Below are 12,069 nucleotides of genomic sequence, written 5' to 3' on the forward strand. Positions count from 1 at the left end.
CACAATAAATTCTGTATCCATTTATTTCCCTTAATTTAGTCGAATTATTGCAGAACTATGTGCAAACATATCTGAAGTTTTTAACCAAAACACATTAATAAGTGAATTCACATTAGGTACTCCAGGGATCTGAAGGCATATATAAACTACTTTAATATGGCTAGGAACTGCTTCCACTTAGAATGTACACAAACCAGCAAGGTGTGCATGCATTTTTTTTCCAGTAAGCAAGGGCAAGATTGGAGTATCTTTTCCTGTAAGCTCCTCTTTGAGGTTACTTTAGCTTCAAATCAATAGCACTGAAAGTTTTCAGTACAAGCATGGGGGTGTGTGCACATAGGAAAAATACACGCCACACAGATTGATGCTACTGAACACAAATCAAAACATCAACTCAAATAGTGAAGATTCACAAAATTTGGGAAAGAAGAGCTATTCAAATGACCTGCACCTGCAGATTTAGAGACTGGGTCTTCTGAACTATTTTTCTAATAGAAATTAAGTTAACAACCTCCCAAACAAAAAAAAAGTAGGACTAGAACACCCCACCACAAACAAACAAAAGCTCCACAAACAAAACAAGCTTTAATCTAGAAGGACACACTCTCTAAAAAGCACTAACAAATGGAAGTTCAGACATGTAACATGGCCACAAAACATCCTAGTATACCTACTTGGCAACAGGACTTTTTCCATTATGTTTCTTGTGAACTGCTGTGTGTTGCATTACATCTGGAAAAAAAAAAAAAAACAAGCAAAATTTTGACAGCAATTCAATTTCATCTTTTAAATCAATCCAGAAAATTCATCTTTCCTAGCAGAAGACCTCTTCACTAAACAGGCCAGGCTTAATTTACAGTGCTGAAATTAGCAGGTGTTGCATAGAAGACAAATCAGTTTGTACAGATGATATAAACAAGAGTCTTTACCTTCCACTTCACAGAAGAATAAAACAGAAAGAGGGGAACTATGACAATGTTAATGTTTGCTCACCTCTATATCTAATTCTAAGCACTGAATGCATGACTGAGAATCACCCAGTATGAAGGAACAGAGAGAGAAGAAAGGAATGAGTCAAAAAAATACAACATGTGGTAATTTCTTCTGCACTACTGAAATTAATCTCAAAACTATGTCACACATTCTGACTAGCAAACAAACACAAGTCCTCCACTAAAGTACTGCATTCTGAACCCGAAAATTCATTATGCAAGTAAAGCTTTACAAATTACATCTGACAGAAAGAGATACTGCCTCAAGGCCAGGCTGGGTGGGGTTCTAAGTAACCCCATATAGTGGAAAGTTCTCTGCCTGTGGCAGATGGTTTGGAACTTTAAGGTTGTTTCCAACCAAAACTATTCTGAGTCTGTTAAGAAAAACTATGAGCTTTAGTTTAGACTGTTTAGAGACACAGTCTACCCTTTTCTTTAAGACAACTGTTAAATTTTAGGAAAAACAACTTTCCTTAATTCCAGCTATTGATGATCTTAGTGTTCTTGGTACTTATGATTTTGCCTGAACTGCTCTCAACGCTACACATAAGTCCAAATTATGGTTTAAAAATTTGAGGCAAAACAAATCATTATTTTTAACGTTTGGTAAACACTTCACTAAAATGGCACAGAAGGTGCTCTGAAATGCATTTGTAGTTTCACCAGGTGAAGAGATTTATGTATTTTTAAGAACAGTATACCAAATACTATTGGAACAAATATATTGTAAATTTACTTGGTGTGTTCTGAACACTAAAGAATATGGCAATTATTATTTTCATAAGAAAAAGCTGTCAAAATTGTGTATGTAGATTACTGAATCCACAGAAGTTCAACAGCAAACTTCATATATGTTATTGCTGTGAAAGAGGATAAGAGTGCTGTCATTATTGGAAAGCCAGTGTAAGTGTTCAGTGGACCGTGTTCACCCATCAGTCCCCTTTCCCACCCTTTCCACCTACCAGGAGATTCTACTTGTTTCCTTTCAAAAACAGTGCAAAACTGGCTTGCTGTTCCTTTCAGAATGAAACTACTGACTAGCCACCAGGCTGCTGCTTCCATGTGTGAACTGCTTCTGAGGCATTTGAAAAGCAGCTTTCAGACTGTAATCAATAGTCATTACAGTCCCAAACTTAGTAACAGTCCAGAGTATCACAGCAGCATAGGTTAAGAATAAGAAGAGGAAAACTTGAATATCCTTTCTGTGTAAAACTAGAAGCTAAATAAATTTGGCATATTTAGTATAAAACAGTCTGCAACCCTTGAAATACTGCACTTAACTCTGAATCCTGGTAACTGAAGAAAAACTAGGTAAAGACATTAAAGTCTATAAATAGTCTTGGCTCAAGTAAATTCTGAAGTATATATTCCTGGTTATTCAACACAGCTGCAAACCTTTGCCTTTGAGCTGCCTATGAGCACTGCCACTTCTTGAGTTATAGAACAACCTCTTAAAGAAACTGCTGAAAGTACACAAAAATTCTTCATTTGCATAGCAGATTTCATTCAATTTTTGTACCACTTTATACCAATGAAGAAATCAGTCAAGTGTTATGATTTCCAGAATTGAGTGTGGTAAAATATCTCAAAGCACCATCTTTGAGTACACAACTACCTTCCTCCTGACTTGAAGCTTCTGAACTGTCCTCCTTGAAGTGTTCTGCTGTCTTAACCGTCTTCAAAGAGGGTTGTAAGTTACCTGCAGAGAATAAAGTTCACGTAGTAACTTTATAGATCTTGACAGAACTGGACAGTTCCTGAATGTTTGCACTAAACTGGAAGCTAGGGAAATGGAAGACTGAACTTACTGGTTCGCATGTGGCAGCAATTTTAACCCTACCTCCTTCAAAGTAGGCCATCTTCCAAGAGTAAAAGCTCTTAAGAGATACTTTTATTTTGAAGAAAACTGTAAAAAATAATTTTAATGCTATGGTACAACTTCAAAAGGCTGTGATTGTGATAATTATTAGAGATATTCCTACTATGCTGCACTTCAGATTTTTCTTTATAATCATTTTGTTACAACAGGAATTTGGAAGACAGCAATGATCGCAGCATTATTCTGCAACAAATTACACTCCTCCAACTGTAATATCATTCATCTGCCAAAAGAGACCTAATTTGGGCTAAAGTCTTCTAGTGCCCTTAGCACAACTCTTTGCACACCATTTTTGCCTTTTTATGCCAGACAGGATGAAAAAAAAAAAGTAGGAATAATGTTAACAGTTTTGTTGCAAAAATACCACGTCCATGCTCTGAAAACAGACTTAATTTCTTAAAGAATCTAACTCCAAGAATCTACTCTTCCCCTCTCAAAAAGTTCCAAGTTAGTGCATGTAAAAGATCTGAAAGTTGTTACTTAGGAGCTGGAAACATTGATAAGAAGATCCTTCTGCATATCATCTGCATTGAAGATGCTAAATCCCCAGAGACTGTGCTCTCATCTTGGAATCAAAAGTCTACTCCAACCTGAAAAATTGTCTAAACAACCGAATTTATGAACCAGGAGGGAGCTAAATGATTTCCTCCTTAATGGAACCATAGTGGCATAATTAACCTTACTGAATATTCAGTGTGAGATCCCAGCTATTATTTAAGGTATAAAGACCTTTCACCAAACATAGAATTTAATTCCACATGCGCTTGGCTAAATAACTTGGTATTTCTGTGAAAATATATTTTTGTCCCTGATTCGGTATAGCAACTGAAGAGCAATTTAAGACTCAAATGCTGACAAATGCTTTGTCTGTCAATTCATTCTGTATGTTCTATTCAAGAACTAGATGAGATTTTTCTTAAATATATGCTTCCTTTCCCAACACTGTCACCACATGCAAAACATGCCACTACAACTAACTTGCAGTAACAAGTAGCAGGATTACAGGAATCCCAAACAGGAAACCTAGAAAAAGACAGAAACCAATGATAAAAAACCTCCTCACGGGCCACTTAATTTTGGCAACAGGTGAGGTGAATACTTTTGTCTTAGTACAGCTTCTGTTAGCCTGCACCACAGGAAATGTGACTGTGAGCTACCCTGGACAAGTCATCCAGTCCCCCATAGAAACAGCTATGCTTGAATTTATCACACTAATTTTCTTCACCAAACGTTTCCTTAATACCTAACTCAACGTCAGGGCCTGAATCATGCCAATGGGCTTTGCGACTCTTTCCTGCTCTCCCAAGGGCTTCACCTGCCCACAGTGAAGATCCAAACTGGCATACTGCAGTTTTGCAACTCGGGGTGTGACTGCAGGGAAAAGAACTGGCAGATGCCTCACCCAGTGCCTCCATCCTTTGGCTCGCAAGCCACATTTGAGCTCAGCTCTTGCCTGGGGTGCATAGCTGTGCCTGGACACAAATCTTGCTGATCTTGTTCTTAACCCTGACCTACTAACTTGTTTTTCTGCCTTGACCTCAGACCTTCCTCACTACCCTGGACTTGTCTGGTCATCACCAGGTTCTTGCCTGCTCCTGGTCCTAATCTTCCTCATAAGAAGCTAAGCCTAGTGCTTTCTGTCTTATCCATCAGAGAGAACAGATCACCCCCTTTACATTAGGACTTTTTGGTATTTGAAGACTTAAATCATCTTCCCTTTGAGTTTTTCCTCCTCTCTGCTAAACAATTAAGTTTCTCATCCTGTCTGTCATACATTCTGTATCTGACAAATCCTCATGAACTTTCATGTACTCAATTATTTATTATAGTAAGTATTATCTCACATTTAAGATTGCTTTGTAATCTGTAAGACTTCCGACAGAATTGACATTTGTCTATTCCCCTTCTGACCTACCCACCCTTCAGATCATTTCTGCCCAGTCAACTTCATCTTGATGGAACTTGGCACTGATTCTTTTTTGAAACCATTTCAAATCACCACCATGTACAGCAATGCATTTGCAAGTCCTTCCCAACCAGATGCAGTCAACAGTCTAAAATACCCTGTCCAGTGTGCCATCATTAACATGAATCTTTCTGGACTTAGGAAACTCTTTCCTCTCCTTGCAGACTTTCAATACAACAGAGGTGTCAATTTCTACAGCAGTAAATTCCAGCCCGTTCCACAATCACCCTGTTATTAGTTAAACATTTTCACTAAACTGCCTTGTAAGAATGTACTAAGTGTTACTAAAAAATGTTACAAAGTGAGCTACAGCTTCTACCCTAACAACAGTGCTTCTGCCTCATAATGGAAAGAATGCATCTGTCACTGATCACACACATCATTTCCAAACTAAAGTCAGCTGTCATTCCTCTCTTTTTTTTCCAAACAAATATGAGCAGTCTGTTTGGAACCTCCAATCTATTCAATTCTTTACTAAGATCTTCAGCAACTTCTGAGGCAGTGGCCTCACAGTTAGTGCCTCAACTGTCATGGTGTATAACATGCACTGGAAGAAGAAAAGATTCAATGGAAACAAAGATCACATCCTAAGGCATCCATACAGAGAAGCCAAACTTTGATCACAAAACAACTGTAATACACAAGTAGGTTAAGAGGGCCACCAAAGAAATCTCTGCAATGCAAATACTGGAACACAGTTCTGTACATTCTGAAATTAGGGACATTCCATTATTTATGTACTCAAAACAAATCTTAGTTTAAATATCAAGACAGATGCTTAATCTACAAAAGAAAACAAACAAAAAGCAGATGTCAAAATTTTGTTCCAAAATTTAAGATTTTGTGAAAGGAAGAAATGCCAAACTGTTGAACATACTCCATTCATAACAGCCTATTTGAAGAGCATAATGGTACTAGGAGGAAGAGAGGGAGGGAAGAAATGAAGGAAGGTAGGAAGGAAGGGAGAAAGGGAGGGAAGGAGGCAGACAAGCTGATGCTAAACAGCAAGTTCCCACCGTCAAAACTATGAGTATCTGCTCAAGATTCCTTGACCAAGAGTTCAAATGCAACTAGTGGAATATGACAAACAAACACAAAACTATAAAACTGCACTTAGGCACAGCAGCAAGCATAGCTTTTTAAATACTTTTCATTATATAAAACAGTATTAGGATATTTCTTACTGTGAGTGTGCAAAGATTCTGATGAAATTGATTGGAAGAAGTTGTATACTCTCTGATTCTGCAGAAAAGCTTCTGATGTATTTGAAAATAGCTGCCTGAAATTTAAATGAGAGTTTGTTAAACTAAGTAACAGAATCACAGGAAGAACACAAAAATTTACTACAGTACCATTAAAAGCAAAATAGGCAGTTCTTAAGAAGTCCAAACCCTTCAAACTGCACATTCAGCATAAACAATGTTAAAAGCTACTTCTGAGCTTTGCTGTTAAGCACTAGTATAAGCTTGGAGTACAGCCAATATAAGGAATTGGTATGATGATTTTTTTAATTTAAAAAGGTAGGTGCTTTTGAGTAATCCCAATTCAAACATTTTAGCCACTTGTAACATTTTATTAAAGAGGAGTTTGAATTGAGTCCAAAAGCATTGGACTCTGTATTTAAACTCTTTTTTTCTTTAACTGAGTGAGAACACATTTATTTTCCCAAAACAATGCATTTCTTTCTTAAATACATTTGTATGGTTAAATACAAAGTTGAATTCTCCTATAAGATCAGTATTTGAATTTCGTAATTGTCTCCAAGAGCAAAGGGTGGGATTCTTAGCATTGCTCTGCACTGGTCTGAGTCAGTTACAAGAGGTTAGTGACAAATTCTATTAGCTTTAAATAAGAAAACAGGCCAACAACGAACGGTTTTTACTTCCCACACACCAAGGTTTCAGATATTACTTGCCAGGAGACTGTACCCAGTTCTATTTCTTTGGAGGAGGGGCAGGGGAGAGCAACTTTTGGCAACTGGGCACATACTGAAACCCCCAAATAAGTATATATTTATGCTAAAATTGGCACTGAAAGAAAAAGGAATTTGAATACAGCAATGCTATTCTCTTGAGATTATTCATGCAGCATTCCTGTATAGTCACAACACAACCTGCAAATTGTAATTACAGTTGCTTACTCTAACACAGTTGGGTATGTTCAAAGTCTTATCTTCGAAGTGAGTCTCTTGGGTTTGTAATTACTGTGCAGTGAGGCTTCATAACCTTTCTGTACTACAATACATTCCTTTCAGTCAACCTCTGTTTAACAGGTTTATTGATTTAAAACCACAATGTTTATTAGCCAAAATTGTTCACACAGATTAATTTTTGGCTTGACAATCAAGCCAATAAAGACAAATATTACAGACCAAGCTTTATTAAAAAATTGGCAAGGGGGTGGTTGAGGCTCAGAGCAGCTCCACATCTTCTTTAACTAAATATTAGGACAAAATGCTAGAACCAACAGAGCATTTTGAGTAGGAGGCTGAAAAGCAGTGCCTGATTCCTCAACGACCCCAAGTCAAGATACACTACCTAACATGATGAATAATTTGTTTTCGACAAGGTAGAACAATCCTGACTGAAAAGGACAAACATAACAAGGGATCTGTACCAAAAAAAAAAACAAAAAACATCAAGTAGGCAAACCCAAATTCATGTTACTGTTCTGAGTTACAGAATTTGACCACCAAGCTTCCTCATCACTAAATAGCAGGTGATGAGGCATGGACCATTTTCTTACAAATATGTGAGCTACTTTTAATCTTACACGTATGCTTCACTACTACTGCTTATTCCTTTTAAATCTGTTCTGTCTCTCACTCTATCCTGTAATAAAAAGTATAACATGTGTTCCAAGTTACTGTTTCTAGTATTTCTAAATATACCCTTGGCTAAAGGAGGTAGTATCCTTCCACAAGTGCCAATCATTACTATATAATGCTGCTTAGGACAAATATTTTCATAACTGTACAATTACTTCCAAACAAGTAATTCTAACAAGTTTACTAAAAGCATTTGTCCTGGTTTATGGCAAATTTGGGAGATTTGGACTGACCCCAGGACAGTCTTAATTTAAAGAAAATCTAAAAGAGTTAGAGTACCTATTTCATCACTGCCTTTCCACTTTCTTTGCAGATTCGGTTTAGGTAGCAGAATTTCCACTGTCCATAGGAGTCATCTAGCTTGACTTCATCACTTTTCCAGTGATGCATTCCAGACTATTTGCTAAAACATTTACCTGATTATGGGCTCAAGATCAGCATGCCTTCGTTCTTCCCTCTTCTGAAAACCCTGATTTAGTGCTCTTAAAATAGTCTTGTCAAATGCTTCAGAAGACAGTTCCTTTGGGAGCTGAGAAAAAGGTTAATGTGAAAAATGAGTAGGTGACATTTTTAAGACTATATTTGTTCACTAAGAGTCTTTATACTTTTTGGTATCAACAAGAAACTCAGTTGTTCCAGTTGGAGTGATCTATTTTACAGACCAAAGGTACAACAAATCAACATAATCAGTTTTGCAAGATAAACACTTCACTGTAAATCCTCACAGCAAAGGAGGATCCTCCTTCAAAAAAATCCTCCAGACATAAAACTGTTTAAAGCTCTATTTGAAGGAATTACATTTGGAAATCTGCCAATACTATGGTATTTTTCAGGATAGCTTACAGACTTTTTTCCCCCCCATTTCTTTCTTTAAATCTTCCACACATAGAAATTAGTCTGAAAATAACAAGGAAAAAATAACCAGGCAGGACCGAATGCACTGTACTTACTATCATCACTTAACTAGATCAAACTATTTTAAATAAACAGGAGTAGAAAGGAAACCATTTTGGTTATTTAATACACTACTTAATTCAGCTATTTAAGACCCACTTCAGTGGGCAACACTTAGATGAATCAATATAAAGTCCCTCCCCAGCTGCTATTAACACTGAAACTTTTTCTCAAAATTCACAACTTTCCAAAATCAATATTACTAAGTGAGGTCTTCTCATGCTCTAGTTGAGAAGGCAAAATTCTTGCTACTAAAGAGCATGTCTGTTTTAAATAAAGAACATTCCCCAGAACAAAGATTTTTTTTCACCTTTACAACTTCCAAATATTGTACTTAAGTACATCAAAGCTGATCAAATTTTTTTCATCTACATTTTAAAAAATTATTTTAATATGGGGCAATTAAGAGTAAACTGCCACTGAAAAAATGCTTTAATTAACTAAAGTTCAAATCTATTGCTAATGTGGTTAACATCTGCCACCAGTTATGATCAACAGCACTAAGTAATTTACACTAGAGCAGCATCTTCCTCTTGTATATCTAGAATACACCTGACCCAGAGTGCCAGCTGGATATTGTATCCTGCTACTGGAACAACAGCCCAGGACTCAGTAATCCTTTCACTGAATGAAGAACTACTAACAGAGGGATGCTGTGTCTGATGCAAATAATTGCTTTGTAACATATGTAAGAGGAACTACTGGAATCCAGACAGACAGGTGCTGTTAGTATTGTGAGTAGAGTGCTATAGCACTTGACATGTCTTAGGTATAAAACCACAAAAGGCTGAAAGCAGCTGCTCTTAACAGACCCTTTTGCTTTAATATGAGGAACTCTGACCAAAAAATTAGTCAGTGTTGGCCAACCAGAAAGTTACTGCAGAAGTGTGGGAATGAGCAAATCTCCTACCCCAGTATTTTGTATGTAGATTTGTCTCTGAAACAGTTAACTTGTCCTTAAAGCTTCCATTAAAAGGAATGCAATTCCTTCAGTAGTTAAAGATTCAGTTATACAAACCCAAGATTAGGTGCTTAGCTTAAGATAATTGGATAGCCTTGTTACTTACAAGCCTATTAGTCCTTCCACATATGTGGGTAATTGCCTATTTGCAAAGAATTTTTCATGCTTATCACCCAAGAGAAGCCAGTCTTTAATACCAAACATCCAAATTATGCCATTTGCTACCTTAGTTTTCCCACCAATGCTTCTATTCTGAAACAATTTTTACCATTATCTTATTTCTACCACAAGCAGCATTGGAAATTCTCTATCCAGAATTCTGACCATTCTTTTCTGTCCTGAGGAAACTGAGCATTTAACAATGCCATGCAGATTGGAACAAGAACAAGAAGTCAAAATGCAAAGACATGTAAAGTGGAAATTTATCTTTATGTTTTTTAAATCAAGATATGAGTTCTATCATGTTTTATTTATAAACAGTTCTCTCTTCCTTCTATAGTTATGGCTACCAAACCAACACAAACCAAATATATTTTTCAGCTGGGCACATTTTACACAGAACACCTCAGAAAGCTCATAGCAGCTTGTGGTTGTCTTCCTCTTGTTCTGCCATCTCCTAGGCACCGCTTGAGCAGTTAAGCCAGCACTTGGAACACACTCCATCAGTCAAACAGCAAAACCCTTCAACACTCTGGATCATGTCTCTTTTCCTGGCTCCTCCAGGAAGCAAGTAGGTTCTAGGAGGTCCATTACAGACACTGATGTTTGTCTTACACAAATGAGAGAACAGGAGGCATACACCTCAGTGCTTATCCCAGAGCTGCACAGGACCCTGTATGAAATGCTGTTTTTAGGGTTCTCTTCAGGTGCAGATGCATGTACCATTTGCTGTAGGATAACCCACTTGCAACCAGACATGCCATCCATAATTCAAATCATCACAAACAAAGCTGTGAGAACTCTTAGAACCAGATATTCAACTAGACTAAAGCAGCTGTGAATATTCACTGCTTCATTTCTGGAATACAGAAAAACAGTGCTGGTAATTTAAACAGTGAACAGACAATGACCTTCGTACAGTGACTGGCTCACAATTAACACTGCAGTTAAGAACATCAGATGCCATCAAAACATGCCCAAAACAGCAATGTCTCATTACTGCCCCGAAGAGTTTAAATACAGAATAATTTCCCAGAATAGGTGGAACCCTAAATATTAGACACTGGCAATGAACACATAGTTCAAGATCATCACACTGATGGGGTCTGCACATGACCTATACACAGAAATGTATTCTCTGCTTGGAGCTGGAGGGGAACAACTGAGAGAACTTCTAGTTTTTTAAACATGGACACACATGCATATATAGTTGCTACATTTTCCTCAAGCTGAACACCTTGTGATGAATAGGTCTGCCTTTGTTCTACTGAAGAATACAACAGTTAAATTAAAAACTATTATGGGTGTGTCTCACTAATTAAACATTAAAAATTATACTCTTCAAGGTCTTTCTAACAGGAACACAAGCAAATGACCAGTGGTTGTAACTATACAAGAGCTCTGTGGGGATTATTAAAAACTCATCTGGTAGTTTTATGGTAGCTCAATAAAACTCCAAGCACAATTTTGGATGAGACAAACAATCACCTCCTGGGAAACTCCGCAAACATTCTGCAGGGATGCTTCTTCTGTCAAGATCCTTCATTCCAATACACATAATTAAATGGTTAATACAATTGTGAAGTATAAAAATCTGCTAAGCATGCTTTTGTTTCTATAATTATATCCCAGAAATCACAGCTCTCTTAGACTTCTTCTGAAGTTATAAACCTGATGTGTAAACACTACTTTCATATTTGAATACATACTTTTAGCAGGAATTCCTGAAGCTCCTGATGTGTTTTTGTTACACATGTTACTGAAAAATCGGACCAGGTTACCTAGAATGAAGGGGAAAAAAAAGAGGATATTTTCTTTTTCCATATGTCATAGCAATTAGTTTGTCAGAACAATTCCATAAATTCGGGAATCTCAGAGTTAACACTCTGAATTAAGCAACCCCAGGTGAAACGGGGATAATGCTGTACTTTTTCAAAGACATACTAATTTTGAGTGTGTATTTTGGGATCACCTTCATGTTATTTGTGGCTAAAGGGAACATGGACATATTCAGGGAAATACAATGAAGTCCCTGAAGATTATTGACTCAGAAAGAAGCTAGGCAGAAGGCTCTGTAATTATGGGATTTGTATTAAACAGAAATAATTAACCACAAAAAACAGGTACCAGAGAAAAGGATTGTAAGTCAGATATATTGGATTGAGCTCTCATTACATTACCAGAAGTCAAAATGAAACAATAAAAATCTCTGCTTATATTAGCCATAAAATAATTTTATCTGCCTCAGACTCAAATCTTACACAGTCATATAGAAACTTCTTGTAGGCTACATGCTATAAGAAGTACTGCAAGTTACTAAAGAAGGCACTC

General features: G+C 36.9%; 1 protein-coding gene across 6 annotated transcripts in view; it reads right to left on the reverse strand.

Moving 5' to 3' along the window:
• The window catches only part of ZCCHC2 (zinc finger CCHC-type containing 2), a 43,506-nt gene that overhangs the window by 12,142 nt on the left and 19,295 nt on the right, over positions 1–12,069 (reverse strand). For 4 of the 6 annotated variants that reach the window (XM_062497184.1, XM_062497267.1, XM_062497521.1 and 1 more), the window contains exons 4-8: positions 11,448–11,519; positions 8,081–8,193; positions 6,022–6,116; positions 2,608–2,691; positions 675–732 (exon numbers count right to left, since the gene is read on the reverse strand). In XM_062497184.1, coding sequence (XP_062353168.1) covers positions 675–732; positions 2,608–2,691; positions 6,022–6,116; positions 8,081–8,193; positions 11,448–11,519 — 422 coding nt within the window. The remainder of the gene's footprint in view (positions 1–674; positions 733–2,607; positions 2,692–6,021; positions 6,117–8,080; positions 8,194–11,447; positions 11,520–12,069) is intronic. The other 2 variants (XM_062497432.1, XM_062497349.1) reach the window with 1 other exon arrangement.

This window comes from Cinclus cinclus, chromosome 1 (assembly GCF_963662255.1).
Source record: "Cinclus cinclus chromosome 1, bCinCin1.1, whole genome shotgun sequence".
NCBI classification, from domain to species: Eukaryota; Metazoa; Chordata; class Aves; order Passeriformes; family Cinclidae; genus Cinclus; species Cinclus cinclus.